Below are 16,398 nucleotides of genomic sequence, written 5' to 3'. Positions count from 1 at the left end.
TCATCTGTGGAAACAATAGCAAAAGAAGCCAGAAATGGAGACATGGTTCAAGTGGTAAAGTTCTGGCCTCGATGGAAAAAGCTAATTAGCAACCTTAAAGCCTTGAGTTCAAGCCCCAATACTTTCTTGCTCTCTTCCTTTCCCTGTCTCTGTTTCTCTCTGTCACCCTCTTCCCCGCTCAACCCACATACACATACACACAGAACCAGAACTCTGGCTGTTTCTAAATCCTAAGATTCTGAGTCTGAGGAGGGTTGCTTTTTTTTTAACTCCTCTAAGTTCTCAAGCTGTCAAATGAGAAAAAGAGAACACAACTGCAATATGTTTCCCCTAGCTATGTGCAGCTCCTCATCTGGCAGTAATGACAGCTTTCATTGTCAGAACAGTTTTTATAGTTGGACACCTGGATTTTCCCAAGGGTTGGTTGCATGTTGAGTTTTTTAAAAAAATGTGATCCCTATGCAAAGAGAAGCAGAGAAATCTGTGGAAGCTAAGGTGGCTCTCTGTTCACCTGTTTGCTCTGAGGAATTCTCAATCAGCACTCTACTCACTGGAAACCTGACGTAAACAATGAGATGATTGTAGGGAAATTTGGCAGAAGGTACTGCAATGGGAGCCCTGCTTCTTTCTGGGTGCTCAGTCTAACAGAGCTTCTTTAGTTCTGTAGCAGAACATTAAATGAGGTGTCTTTTAAATATTCATCGAGTCTTTCGAAGTTGCCAGCCAGTATAAATTTACACTGGGCATTCAGGTGCATTAAAAAAGCACATTACATAAAATCTTTATGGAACACAGAACTCCATTGTCTCTCATTTTAGCCTGTTGGTGTCATAGCTTGTAACTGGTAGACATCAAATGCATGTTACTTGGGATGATTGGATTTAGGAAAGTGAATTTGATCCTTCACAATGTATGTCAAAGATAGCTATCAGAAGCTCTACGCTTCTACCCTTACAATAGACTTTATTCAGATGGGTCAATTGTTATGTCGTCTATTATAACCACATAATTCTGCTTCTGTGATTGATGATGAGATAAGCTATATGAACAATAATGAGATAGATAAGAGAGTAAAATATTTCTTACTGGAACAAAGGCTTATAGTGACACTTCTGTTTGGTTATAATACTCATAATTATCCAAGGGCTTCTTTCCTTTTTTTGTTGTTGTTTTACTTTAATCTAAGGGTTTAAATTCCACACTTCTCAGTGGTTTGTTAGTTGGCTCAAGGCTAGCTTTCTACCACCTGGCTCCACCTCTGACTTTTTTGTTGATTAATGGGAAATAAGAATTTAACAGACTTTCCTGCCTGGGCTGGCTTTGAACCACAATCCCCCAGATCTCAGACTCCTGAGTAGCTAGGATTACAGGTGTGAGCCATTAGTACCCCAGCTTTTCTTTATCTTCTTTTCAAAGATGTCTTTTAAAGTGATGTGTCAATCAAACAGATGTTCTTTATAGGGGTATGTGTGCATGCTCAGATGCATGCAAGAGAGATAGGCTATATGACTGGACTACCTAATGGAATAGCAGATATACTCAACACAATAACCACAATTTCTGTATATGGATAACTTAATAGATAATTAGATAGATTAGAAAGAAAGAGCAAAAGAAAGAACAAAAAAAGAAAGAAAGAACAAAAGGAAAAAAGAAAGATAAACAGATAGATGAAACCATTTTCCTGGTTATACAAACATCATCATCGGCTTGGTGTTCAATGTATTATTTCACTCTAACTCAAGTAGACAGTATAAACAATGCTGTCAGTAGTACCAGAAGCTAGTGAAAGTGAACAGGGATGTCTCTGTCCTGTGGAAATATTTGGGAAATTAATGAGGTCTCCTGGGAGGATTACAACTGAAAGAAGTTGCAGTAGCTCCAACCAAAGAAGATGTAGATTCTGTATGCTTTCCAATATCTTAAACAGTTCCAGTGATAAATTGTCCTATGTCCCAGTAGACATTCGAGTGCCTGAAAAAAATGCTTTATTTACCTGAACCTCTAACTTCCATTTTGCATGTTAGCAAAAGACATCTCTCACGAACTTTTAAAATGCCCTCTTCTTGAGCAAAGTAAGCACTGTGTAAACAGAAGCTGGCATTTTATTTTGTTCTGAACTTTTTCAAGGGTTGCTCACTATTTTGGAAAAGTCATACTGCTGAGAGCAGAGCCATTCACCGATTTGAAATCTCCACTTTAGTACAGTAATATTAGTTATATGGGTTTCAGTCAAGCATCTAATTTCTTCATGTTTTTCTTCTACTATGTCATTCATTCTAATGAATTCCAAGTTAAAATATATGCTGATTATATTATAAATTGTGTTTCTGAAAATTATTCTTTATATTAAAGTATTTATTCATTACACTTATTACCAGTCAGTATTTTTTCAGTGAGTAATTATATAGGAAACAATCATTTTAATCTGGTTCTCATTTGACTTACTTCAAATCTCCTTGCCCTCCCTGTTCTCCACTCCTTAGATTTATCCTTGCCAACCTAGAAGATAATAAGGCTTTCCAGGGCCTTCCGTAGGTTCTTTCCCAGAGTAGTGCAAATCCATAATCTCAGCAATTGAGAGGAAGAGAAAGGAGGTTCCAGTATCTGAGATTAGCCATGGCTGAACAGAAAGATCTTCTATTTGCTCCTGAAGTCTTTTAGCCCCTGTGTCAGATCCGGGTCTATATATCTCTTTTATTTAGTCTGTGCTGTGAATTCCTTCTCAACTACAGATTTTGAGTTTGTCTCACTGGCGGAACAAAATATCTTAACTAAGCTCTGGGGAGACACTTGTTGCTAAGTATGACAAGTTCACTTGCAAGCTAAGAGAATTTAGTAAATCCTCTTTATACACAAAGACTAGCTTCAAACCCAATAGCTTCTACACACTCTATCTAGCAGAGAATGACCAGTCTTGTGGTTATGATTTTGAACAGGACCACTGAAAAATAAAGGGGGAGCCTTACTGCTATATGTAAGCCAGGTGTGCAAATATGGTTTCATCTACCTTATTTCCCCCAACTAAGCACTAATACATTTCAGTTCATAAAGGGATGAGCACATTTGTGTCTCATCTAGACTTTTCCATATAAAGGCATATGTAATGCAGTTCTTTCTAATTCATCTGTCAACTGTCACAAATTTAGGATTATTCTGAAGTATGTCACTATTACCTCATGGATTCCTGTAGTATTTCCTGATACCTTGACTCCTGTACCTCCCCCTCTAGACCGACCCCATGATGTCAAAACCTCTTTCCATTAATCAATATGTATTTTTTTCTTCATTTTCTTAGTACCTGCAGAAAGTTGGCTGGTTGCCCCTTTAACCTTCTAGTTTAATCCCTCCAGCAAATTCCTCCACAGAACTAGGGTTCTGTGTGTATCTGGGAACCTTACTAAGTTGCTACATTCCACTGCCCCTTCTCTTCAAGCCCAAGTTAAATGTATGTATATGTGTTGGGAGGTGTAGACATGTATATAGAGAGCAGGTGGGGAGACAAATCGCGGAGGATGTAAAGACATGATTTCTGCTTCCTTCACTTTTATCCAAGTATCTATATTCTTTCAAATTAAAAAAATACATAGGTCCATATGTTGACCTGCCAGTGATCTATTTTTAAAAGAGGAAAGGAAACAAAGGGTTTGGTTTGGGGATTAAAGGTTATTTTGTGGATGTTCATCCTTTTGCTTGGACAGTAAGACACAATTTTCTATATTGTTATCTTAGTGTATCTTCTCTTTTGCTTTTCCTTTAGCTCAACAGAATTCACCAAAAATCCATGAAGGCTGGTGGGCATACAAGGAAGTGGTCCAGGGGAGCTTTGTTCCAGGTAAACACACATTTACTTCATTTTGGTGTTTTGTTAAAAGATGAATTTGAACTTTGTAAAGGTGGTAGAAATGCCAGCTGTGTTTTGCTTTGATCATGACTATTATACCCATGCACTGAATTATAACACAGTAGCCCATAGAATCTGTACAAATGTAGGCAATAATTTTTAAGCTAAAAATCAGAATGTGAATGGAAACTAGTGTTTATCTTGAAAGTGTGAAATGCATTCTGAAAGGTAAGAGTCTAATTTATGTGTTGGAGGAATACTCCAAGAAGAATAAATTTATTAAGGGAAGTGTAACTTAACCATGATAAGTTTATTTTTTTTCTCTGAGTCCATAATCCAAGGTCCTTTCATCTATTAGGAAGAAGGAAATGGAGGGTGAGTGCAGAAGCCCTGCATGTTCTCATTCGGTTAGATAAGGGAGGTACATTTCTTAAGATTAATGAAACACAGAAACATGAAAAGACTAACCATGGCCATGAAGCTTGCTGGGATGGATGCTGTCACCGATGTTATGTCAGTAACATCCATGGCCAGAACTCAACACACTGGGCCAAGCACAAGCTTAAACTAACAAATGAAGTGGGTAATATCTGTATGGGAGCAGAGGACACTGAACTAAAGCTAGATAGGAGCCAAAGACATACCATGTCTTTAGTTTTTCAGCAAGTGTCTTCACCAACATCCATTGTTCATATTCTGGATGGTTCTCATCCTCCTGCTGCTACAAAACTTCATTGGAGAGAGAGAGGCAAGAGGAAAAGCAAGACTGTGAAAGATTTCAAAAAGTATTTTTAACTACTTAGATGTGAGAGAGTCAGAAAAGTCTCAAGAGGGGTGAATGTGTGGTTCCCTACTGAGACAGAGAACACAGAGAGCAAGAAGTTTTAGTGGCTCTTTCTGCAGGTGGCTCCCAGAACATCTGATTCATTCTGGTTCACTGCCATGGCTTTTTATTTTCTTGCTCATTTTTTTATGGTATTCCCTTACTTGAGCTGTGATAAGACAAGCAGGTTATCAAACTTCTCGAAGCATCTCATGTCATTCGTATTATGGGGCAATCAGAGCTATTCTTTTTTTTGTATTTCATTTTTTCATATATTTTTATTGTAATTAATAGAAGGGTTACATTATATTCACCAGATAGAAGGTGTATTACTTCACATACATTGATACCCTTTCTCATGTCTTGGTTCCCCTTTCCCTCCTCCCCACTCATCTTGTTTTCCCCCCTTCCCTATCCGATTTCAAATGACCAAATATACATATATACAATATATCAGATAACAAGGTAAAATACTGTAGCCATATGAGATAACCAAGGGACAGAAAAAGAGATGAGAGATAACATAGTACATTAAGAACAACAATCACTCATCATATGGCTTTTGTTTCTATATCCTGGAGGTCCTTACATTTAGCGTCATACTATATGGCCTTATGTATCTAGGTTTTGCTCAATTGTAAATCTAATCAGAGTTCTTCTTGGATTAATCACATGAACCTCATGAAATTGCCAATTTATAGTCATTTTCTACTTATAAAAATGGGGTACTTTTTAATGGTTCAATGTATTCTGAGGGAGCATACGAAACCTAGAGAAAATATACAAATAGTGAAGAGCTATTATGTGCCAGATACTGTGCTTTTTGTTTTTTTTAAAAGTACACCAATAAGTCCTCATGAAAACCATCTGAAGTGGGTAATGCTCCCATTTGATAGGTGAGAAAAGGAAGTTTTTAAAGTGGAAGGCTTTTACTTAATATCACACACAGCGTGCTTTCTACTTGTATTAAAATATTTTCTCATTCATTCTTGGTTGGTTTTGAGTTATGTCTCCCAGTTCTCTTACCTACAGGACACAGAGCTAACTTGTTTACCTCTGACCTGGTTCTTATATCTGGAGCACACTGATGTCATCCCTTGAAAGAGAACTTGTCCTATGTGAGGCTCTCAGCCCAACACTATCCTTCATTGGATCTCATAGCAAGGGCCTTCATAAATCCCCATTTCCTTCTCCTCTCATTAATATAAGGATGCTAATTAGTACCTCAGAATTATGATGGTGATCTAGTATAGATAACAGCATTTCTGAATGCCTGAAAGGCAAGGAATTAATCCATTCTTTTCCTTTCAGACATTTCTTTCTTTAGAAAAATGTATAAGGCCCTAGAAAGTACAAAAGGATACCAAAACATACAAACTCCCATCATCAAAATTAACATGTTGTCATTGTTTGTGTCTAATCTATTTTTTTATTAAAGAATTTATTAACATTAATTTTTACATCATATTTCAAATAACATGTTTAACAAACAAGTATTCAAGAAGGGAATCTCTATATACAATCACTGGCACTTAGATTTTGGAACATAATCAAAATTAAGCTGAAGGCTTCTATATCATGCATACATATTAATCTATGTCCTATCACATTATGTTTATAGAGTCACATTTTTATGTCTATGTAGTTGTGTTTATATTTCCAATACCATGTCCATAGCATTAGGTATGCAACTATTGAGTCCTCACTCTTGTACTGTTTGGATCTAATAGCCACATGTTAAGGATACCATGCACAGGTCAAAACTTTCTTAATAAGGACCAAGAAACACAACAAATCAGAGAAAGTCTGGATATGTGGGACTGCATTAAACTGCAGAGCTTCTGTATGGCCAAGGTCATAGCTAGCAAATTAACTAGGAAGTCTACAGAGTGGGAGAAGATCTTCACTAACTATACAACAGACAAAGGCCTCATATGTTAAATATATCAACAGCTCCAAAAATTGAATCATTCCAAAACTAATCTCCAAAGAAACAACCATCCCATTAAAAGATGGACTATAGACACATGAAGAAATGCTTGAATAATTTCTTTTTTCATATATTTTTTATTGTAATTAATAGAAGGGTTACATTATATTCACCAGATAGAAGGTGTATTACTTCACATACATTGATACCCTTTCTCATGTCTTGGAACCCATTTCCCTCCCCCAACCCCACCCCTCATCTTGTTTTCCCCCTACCCTATCTAATTCCAAATAACCAAATATGCATATATACAATATATCAGGTAACAAGGTGAAATACTGTAATAATATGAGATAGCCAGGGGACAACAAATGAGATGAGCTATAACATAGTACATTAAGGACAACAATCACTCATCATATGGCTTTTGTTTCTAAATCCTTGAGGTCCTTTCATTTAGCATCATACTATATCCCCTTGTGTATCTAGGTTTTGTTCTATTGTAAATCTCTGCTAGGGGAGCCCAAGGTTTCTACTGATCATAACAAATGAGGGAAACCATTGAACCTATGTTCCTTTGAGCCTGACTTACTTCACTTAATAGGATTTTTTTCTAAGACTTTCCATTTCCTTACAAATGGGGCAATGTCATTCTTTCTGACAGCAGCATAGAATTCCATTGTGAATAAATACCACATCTTGTTGATTCAATCATCAACTGAGGGGCATCTGGGTTTGTTCCATATCTTTTCTGTAGTAAATAGTGCTGCAATGAACATCATTGTGCTAGTGGATTTAGTATGCCCTTGTTTCTGGACGATTGGGTAAATGCCAAGTAGTGAAATGGCTGGGTCATAGTCTATATTTAATCTTTTGAGGAACTGCCATAGTGCTTTCCATAGTGGTTGAATGAGTTTCCACTCCCACCCACAGTGTAGTAGTGATCCCTCCTGGCCACATCCCCTCCAGCATCTGTTGTTATTAGATTTCTTGATCCTGGCCATTCTAACTAGAGTCAGGTGGAATATTAGTTGTTTTGATCTGCATTTTTTTATGGCCAGAGATGTCGAACATTTCTTCATGTGTTCATAGGCCATTCTTATTTATTCTTCAGAGAAGACTCTCTTTAAGTCTTTGGCCCATCTTTTAAATGGATGGTTGTTTCTTTGGATATTAGCTTTGGAGTGATTCAATTTTTTGAGCTGTTGATATATTTTAGATATGAGGCCTTTGTCCATTGTATGGTTAGTGAAGATCTTCTAGTTAATTTGCTAGTTATGTTTTTTGCCATACAGAATCTCTGAAGTTTAATGCAGTCCCACTTATCCAGCCTTTCTCTGATTTGTTTTGTTTCTTGGTCCTTATTAAGAAAGTTTTGAGCTGTGCCAAGGAGACCTAGTATATATATCTCCCATTCCTTCTTGTAAAGTTTTCAGAGTATCTGCTTTTACCTCGAGGTCTTTGATCTACTTGGAGTTAATCCTGGTGCAGAGTGACAAAGAAGAATCCAACTTGAGTTTTCTGCAGGTGCTTAACCAGTTCTGCCAGTTTTGAAAAGGTTGTCTTTCTTCCATTCTATTTTTTTGGCTCCCTTTTCAGATTAGGTGGCCATAGGTCTGTGGGTTAATATCTGGGTCCCCAGTTCTATTCCGTTGGTCTTCGGGCCTGTTCTTGTGAACTCTTGGCTAATTTCTATACCAGCCTTCATATTTTTGCCAGTGATTGGTTGAGGCATTGCAATAGCTAATTTCACCTGTATTGGCTAGACTTGACTACCTAGATATTTGATATCTATGGGTGCTGATATGAAAATATTTTTGTATGTGGAAGTAACATTCAACAATTTTCTCCAAAATCATGTGAATCAATTTCTCACATCTCTCTTTCTACCTGTCATCCTCTCTCCCTCTCTTCTTTTCTTCTTTTCTCATCCATTTCATTGGTTTTATTTCTTTAGAGAGCCAATATACTAATACAGATCTGAACACATGAGGACCAGTTATATCATATTGTATACTTATATAGCATATTATAAAAGGAAATGTGGTAAAGGAAACCTAAGGACAAAAGGCACGCTAAAGATGACACAGTAGAAAGTTAACAAAGAGCCCATATCTGTTAGAATCCACATAAGGGTTACATTAACCATGGAAATGTCTCATTTCTGGTTTTATTCAGTGAAATTATAGACATCTTACTGTTTGAATCACTTCCTGTCAGGCTTTCTGCCACTTTCAGTCCAAAGAATTCTTTCAAATTCAAGACTGGAGGAGGAAAGGAAGTTAGAAATGACAGACTACTTAACATACAGAAGGAGAAGGATGAGAGGAAAATAAGACAGCTCAGGCCAAGAAGAGTGGAAATGCACTGTGGCTATGGAAAAATGATGAGTGCTTGTGGCTGTAATAGCGAAAGGTGGAATATGACATGGTAACAGGTCAGTAAGGTTGGTAGAGGCTAGATTATGAAAACTTTTGTAGTATCTAGGAGTTTAAACACCATCTCTTTTAAAACTATGGAGAGGAATTATAAGACATTTCTGCACTTGGGAAAAATGTAATCAACAGGATATTTGGAAAATCAAAGTAAGCTCATGGTTGTAGAAATGGAATATATTCCATAGAGAATAGCTGAAGCAGAAAAAAACCCAATGAGGTGCTTTCCACTTTATTAATTGTCCAGGCAAGGGATGATAAGCTTCTCAATGAAGGAATAAAATCAAGAATATTGGTTTTATAATCATGTTGTTGAAGGATTAACATCAAGCCTGTTTAGTAGCATTTCACATGTATCTATGAGTATTAAAATGTATTTATGCTAAATATATATATATCACACATATGGCACATTTGTAATTTAACATATAGACGTACATTTAACACATTTCAGGGAAACTTGCAGTAAATATTGACTGTTGGCATTCTACTTATCCAAAACAGTAGGAAAATGAGTGTTGGAAAAGACAGTGGTTCTGCAAAATGAAATGACCTCTCACTTCTGGGAGCTGACTGTCTGGTGAGAGAGTCAGCTGGTTAAAATAGTCAGCAGTCCCTGCCCACTCCTGTGCCTGCAGAAATAGATAAAATTGTATTTCTGAAAAAAGGCAGCACAATAGGCAAAAGGCTGGAAGAGCATGGCTTATGGTAGCAAGATGTGCTTAAGGACAGAGAGGAATGAGGTAGATTTTACCTAAAAGGTACTGAGGAGGGACAGAAAGGACTTAAACAATTGTACAGTTCATGTGTGTAAAGAAGGTGTAAGTTAAGACAGGAATAATGAGGACTCTGGGGAGTCTCTCTAGGACAGAGAGGTTTCCTTCCTTACCACTGACTCTTGAGGAAGTAGCTTAGGCCTTGCATGCTGTAGGGACTTAATGTCATCTAAACTGACATGGGTCATAGAGACAGGAAATGTGTGGGTGTCTGCATGTGTGTAATATATATGTATATTGTGTATATACAATATATTGTATATGTATAGTATATACAAGTATATGTATGTATATGCATGTATAATATATACATATATATGTATATATACAGAGAGAGAGGGGTGTGTGGTCATAGAGACTCATTTAGGAAGAAAAAAGACAGAAAGATCTGACTCTGGAGACAGCTGTCACTCCCCACTTAAAGTAATAAGTACAACAATAATTATAGTAATAAAAACACAACTGCACAAGTTGCAGTGCAATCTACAAAATGAAAGCACTGTATATTGAGTTCCAGCAGAAATAATCTGGAGATTCAAAAGGCTCTTCCTTTGAAACCATAGGAAGCTAAGTGTGAGGGTTAGAAGTGACACTACCAATTTAGTAGTAAATGGGCTTAGTGAATCATTGCAGCATTATTTACCATAGCTAAGATATGAAACCAACCCAAATTCCCTTCAGTAGATGATTGGATTGAGAAAATGTGGTACTTATACACAATGGAATTCTATGCTGCCATCAGAAAGAATGACATTGCCCCATTTTTAAGGAAATGGAAGGACTTGGAAAAAAATCATATTAAGTGAAGTGAGCCAGACCCAAAGGAACAGGCTCCATGGTTTCCCTCATTCGTGATAATTAGTATGCATCTAGGACTCTCCTAACAGAGGATTACAATAGCTCAAAACCCAGGTATATAAGGTCAAATAGGATGAGATGAAATGAAAGGAACTCTAGGATATGGAAACAAGAGCTTTATCTTGTGTGATTGTTGTTCTTAATGTACTATGTTATTTCTCTTCTCTTTTTTGCCCTTTGGTTAATCTCATATTGTTACTGTATCTGACTTTGTTACCTGCTACATTGTATATATGTTTATTTGTTTATTTGAAATAGGAAAGGGAAGAGGAGAAAACAAGATGATTGGGAGTTGGAGGGGGAGGGAAATGGGGACAAAAACATGAGAAGGGTTATCAATGTGTGAGAAGTAATGCACCTACTATTTGGCGAATGTAACTATATCCCCTCTATACATTATCTGAACAAGAAAGAAAGAAAGAAAGAAAGAAAGAAAGAAAGAAAGAAAGAAAGAAAGAAAGAAAGAAAGAAAGGAAGAAAGAAAGAAAGAAAGGAAACTAAGCCTGAATCATTGCTCAGAGGCAAACATGGGCATGACATAGGCAAGAATAAAAGGTCTCTGTGAGTAGAATGGAAAGTGGTAGAGGCAGGCAGTTCAAGAATGAAGGTAGTTAAGGCCCAGCTTACCAGAGATCTCGGGATCCTCATTTAGTATTGAATAGCAATACTGAGAATAATCAGAGGGAATAATTACAAGCAAGTACAGGTCAACGGATCTCTATGAATCGTCCAGGTCTCATAAAGTGAATCCTTGGCCATCAAAATGATTAATAGGGATGATTAGAGTTGCCATCTATGATGGAATTAAGAGGCTGCCTTGGTTCTTCATATCATCTTTAGTGAGTTCTCTAAAACACTAGAAATGGTTCACCTAAGCCAATAAACTCTCCCAATATACTATTTCCCATCCCTTCCTTATTGGGTACTTTTTAAATATGAGGACTATTGAGAGAAGTAGATAGTGATACCAAACCACCTCTGGTTTCATACTACTACCTGATCAACTGTGTTTTTCGACATGCCTTACTTTGTTTAAAAGCTTTATCATGTGTGATTGATGTTCTTCTAATGTACTATGCTATTTCTCTTCTCTTTTTTCGCCTGTGTGGTTAATCTCATGTGATTACTGTTTCTGACTTTGTTACCTGGTATATTGTATATACGTTCATTTGTTTATTTGAAATAGGCAAGGGAAAGGGGAAGACAAGATGATTGGGAGTTGGTGGGGGGAGGGAAATGAGGTCAAAAACATGAGAAGGGGTATCGATGTGTGAGAAATAATGCACTACTATCTGATGAATATAACTGTAATTCCTCTATACATTATCCCAAAAATAAAAAGTATTTCATTGGTAATGCATATAAAGGGTCTTATTTTTTCCAGATAATTCAAGGAAGGAAAAATGGCAGAACAGTGGGGATTCTTGTGGATGTTGGATGATGTCCTTGAGATCATGAATGACCCCTCATTTCTCCACAGGATGAATACCTGTAATGGTTTCCGATTGCTGCATAACAATGACCACTTACTTAGTTGATTCTGATGACACATATTTATAGTCCAATGGTTTCCTTGGACTGGAATTCTAAACCTGGCTGACTTGGGTCCTCTTTGAGAACTCTTACAGGCTGAGAGACGTTCTGTTTGGTGACATTATGCTCATCTGGAATCAAGTTCATATAAGTCCATACAAAAATTGAGGTCTTTTTTAGCTTTAGCTCCTTTACAGGCCACTCCTCCTAGATTATCCAGATGGACTGAATACAGTGCACCGATATGGATACTTCCTTCTTCAAGGCTAATAAGAAAATGTCTCACTTGCTTTCAAACTTTCCCTATGGGGATTTAGCCATGGTTGAGCACAGATGAATTGTGGGACAGACTTAGAACCCAGGCGATTCACATTGACAGTTTATATTTCTCATAATACACTTAGCTCCCAATTCTGTCTTGAAACCTCACTTTGTGTCACCAGTTTCTGAAACTGATTAAGAGGCATTGTGCACAGAAATGGACATTGTAAATAGAAATCCCTTTATACAATTATTTGACAATACTTTCTTCTTTGGGGGTAGAATTTTGTTTTAATTTCTTTTCAGTTTAGCACTTGACATTTTCAAAAGTCCTGTGGCATGTTGTCTAGTCGAGGAAATAATTCTCTCTATGTAATAGGTCAGTGTAAGCAAGAATTGAGAACTTGTTTGAACCACAGTGTTTTCTTGATCATGAAGTAAGTACATATGGACACAAATATTCTATCTACTGTATTGTTTTATCCATCTTCTTTCTCCTTTGGATCATGAAATCAGCAAGGAAGGTTAAGAAGTTCAGTGGCTTGGCTTCTCACTAACCAACTATGAAAATTAAGTCATTTAGTTTCCTAGAATCCTGATTTCTTCACAAATAAAAAAACAGGCCATTGAGCTCCATCATTTTTCCAAAATCCATTTAAATTCCAATATTCTCTGAGAGTTTGCTAATGTGTTCTAAGATTGGTTTGCGATAGATACATTAGCAGCTTTAAGAAATAGAATATTGATTTCATTCGCAGGATAATTTTATGTTTTCAGTGTTGGTGTCTGAAAGTAGAGTCAGGGATGTAAGTATCTTATTCTCTTTTTCTGATCTTTCATCATTAAGGTGAAATAAGAATTTGGTTGCCATGTTCTCCGTGTGGGAGATGAAGCTATCCTACTCCCCAATTCCAAATACTTTTGGTAGTTTTTTTTTTAATTTATAAATTGAATGGATATTGGTCACAATTTACTCTGAACATGATATATTGAAACTGGAAATACAAATAGGAATAAACTATAGCTTCTGATCTTAACGTTCACTTTTGGATTCAGAGACATTCGTGAAAATCAGAGGTTACATTTTAGCCTGGTAAGCTGTGAGAGGCAGATTTAGTGACAGATCTTCTAGATACATAAAGGAAAAAGCAACTACATTTCAGAAGGTTTCTCAGGTAACCATTTCCTTTGAGGTAACATTTAAAAGATGTGAAGGTACCTGCCAGGTAGAAAAGACAGAAGAGAGCTGTGCCAATAGATTAAACATAATGGAATCTGAAGTACTATGCATTCACCAATGGTAAACTTCTTGAAAGCTGTACACTCTTCTATTTATCATCTCATTGTGACAGTCCTTATTATTAGCATCAGCCTTCCCTGCAGAATAAGAGAAAGTGCCCTGAACTCGAACAATCATGTTGAGTCCCACCTCAGCCAATACTAACTTTGGAGATCACCTTAATATCACAGAACCTCTCTTCACTCATTTGGAAGATGAAGACTGTAAGACCAAAGTTTCATATTTTGTGCCTTTTAAGGAGAATATATAAAACCTCCATGATGCATGCTGGTACATCGCTGAGGAAGATGAGGCAAACATGGGTTTGAACCCAGCTTGCGCTATACCCTTTGCTGGCAATAGTGATGCATGCCTATAATCCTACCTATTCAGTAGGCTGAAATCTTAAGTGTCAAAGTTCAAAGCCAGTCCAGACAGAAAAGTTCATAAGACTCTTTATCTCTAATTAACTAGTCAAAAGCAGAAGTGAAGGTCTGGCTAGTGGTAGAGCACTAGCCTTGAGTAAAAACAATAAAAACATAAAAGCAAGAATTGCAATGCCCTGAATTCAACACCCAGTACTAGCAAAAGAGGGAGAAAAAGAGGTTGAAAAGAGAGGGAGAAAGAGTATACAAGTATACAAAAGTTTTACTGTGGTTGTTTTTGTGATTTTTCATGAGATTATTTAGGGTTGCAAGGAAGGGAGGAACCTGCTCCATGTTACCTTTGAGTTCCCAATACATCTTTCCCAACCAGGGGGAAATGATAAACTCTTTCAATATTTGTAAACAATAGCACAATGTCCACAGAGATTCAACTTTAGAACAAGTGTATGTACACCGGCACATGCAGTTTAGCATAGCAGAGGTTGATTTAGACACACTACAGATGTTAGGGTGGCTTTTGTACCTGCCCTCAGAGGCTTTTCTGGTAGTACACTGCAACCCCTGGCCAAACACGGAGGTGTCTCTCACTATTATCCACTGTGTGTGTGTTCTGGAGCTTCAGCATCCATTCAGGCAGATGGGCTCAGGTATGTACAATGCAAGCAGGTTGCACTGGATGGAAGCAATGAGATATTACATTATCCATAGAGAACTTAAGAGAAGTTAGGAAATCTCCCACAACTTTGATCTACTTTTTTTTTTTAATTAGTCCCATATCCTGGAAATTCTAAAATGTCTATCAATAAACTACTCCTACTTTCCAAAATTTACATTGCTGTTGTTATGGTTATTGTTGGTCAAAGTGCTAAGCAATTGCTACAGGTACTATTGACTTAAAGTAATATGCTTAATCTTCAGATTAATACATCATTATTTTATTTATTCATTTATTTACTCAAGTAGTTAAGCAAAGGGGATTGAATTCAACATGTCAGTGTATGAGTACAATGAACAGTGGTGAGTGTCACCACTTCCATTATTCTCACCTTTTGATTATCTCATCACGTGGTTCCATTTTTACATATATACATTGAATATAATGTCTGTTACTATTCACCCATATGTCTCTCTCCATTCATCTGCCTTCATCCCCTCCATCTCCCTTTACTCCCACCTCTTCCCTCCTGATAAAACAGGTTTAAGCTTTCTGGTATTCTTTCTGTTAAAGTATAAAGTTGTTCAGTGGAGTTACACCATCATAATCCTCCCATACATAGTCCCATAATTTATTCAGTATACACAAATACTTTTGAATATGCATGTGACCCTGTACATGTTTCTATAGATGATTATAATTTAGTTTTCCCTGAGCTTGACTTTTTTGTATTTTCTGATTTTTTTATTGTATTTTTTGTATTATATTATCCGGATAATGTATAGAAGGATTACAGTTACATTTGTCAGGTAATGGTTGCATTATTTCTTGAACCTTGATACCCCTTCTCATGGTTTTGTATCTTCTTCCCTCCCCCCACCCAGACTTACTTTACATAACATAATTCATTCCAGGTCCATCCCTTTTTTTGCAAATGGAATAATATTCTTTCTGACAAATGAGTAACATTCACGTATAATATATATACATATATTTGTAAATTCCTATGTATATGTGCATATTACATATGCTTTCCTGAGGACTGTATTCTGCACAGTAATTCATTGGAAGGGCCTTCATTTATTCAGTGCATTCATAGCCCAGAGGGACTCTGTCATACACGTTGCTCTAATAGCACATTCCTAAGGGATCTAGTTTGGTGATTGACTCTAAGTCTAGTCTTACCTCCATGCATATAGTCAGTTCTACATATTCCTGAGTTTAAGCTATCTGATTTAAAATATGCAGAAAGAGCACCAGAATTCTAAATACAAAGAAAGAGAACTTGAAAGGGTAAACAAATACAGCAGTGATATGAACTAGACCCTATGTTGAAAATGCACTATATATGAGGAAAGGGGTGGAGGAATAAGAAAAGAGTGAGAGAAAGAAGAATGTTGTCCAAAAAGATATGTATGCTTTATCTGACTTGTGTAACTATAAGTCCTCTGTACATCACCTTTATAATAATATTATTAATAGTAGTAATAGAATAATTACTGCAAAGCCATGACATCCCTCTGTGAAAACTTGAAGTTTTTATTTGTCCAGAAAATTTTAAAAACACTTGAAGCAGAACATAAACTTGCAAGGTATAATTTTGTTTGGTAAGTGTCCA

The 16,398-nt window shown here is 36.7% G+C and overlaps 1 protein-coding gene across 1 annotated transcript in view; it reads left to right on the top strand.

The window, feature by feature from the left end:
- Ca10 (carbonic anhydrase 10 (inactive)) overlaps positions 1–16,398 on the top strand; it is a 426,447-nt gene that overhangs the window by 72,310 nt on the left and 337,739 nt on the right. The window contains exon 2 of the mRNA XM_090351055.1: positions 3,761–3,835. Coding sequence (XP_090207181.1) covers positions 3,761–3,835 — 75 coding nt within the window. The remainder of the gene's footprint in view (positions 1–3,760; positions 3,836–16,398) is intronic.

This window comes from Megascapheus bottae, chromosome 17, assembly GCF_031878675.1.
Source record: "Megascapheus bottae isolate mThoBot1 chromosome 17, mThoBot2.hap1, whole genome shotgun sequence".
In the NCBI taxonomy this organism is placed as follows: Eukaryota; Metazoa; Chordata; class Mammalia; order Rodentia; family Geomyidae; genus Megascapheus; species Megascapheus bottae.
The sequence above is the reverse complement of the archived record's forward strand: the minus strand, read 5'-3'. Positions and strand labels throughout refer to the sequence as shown.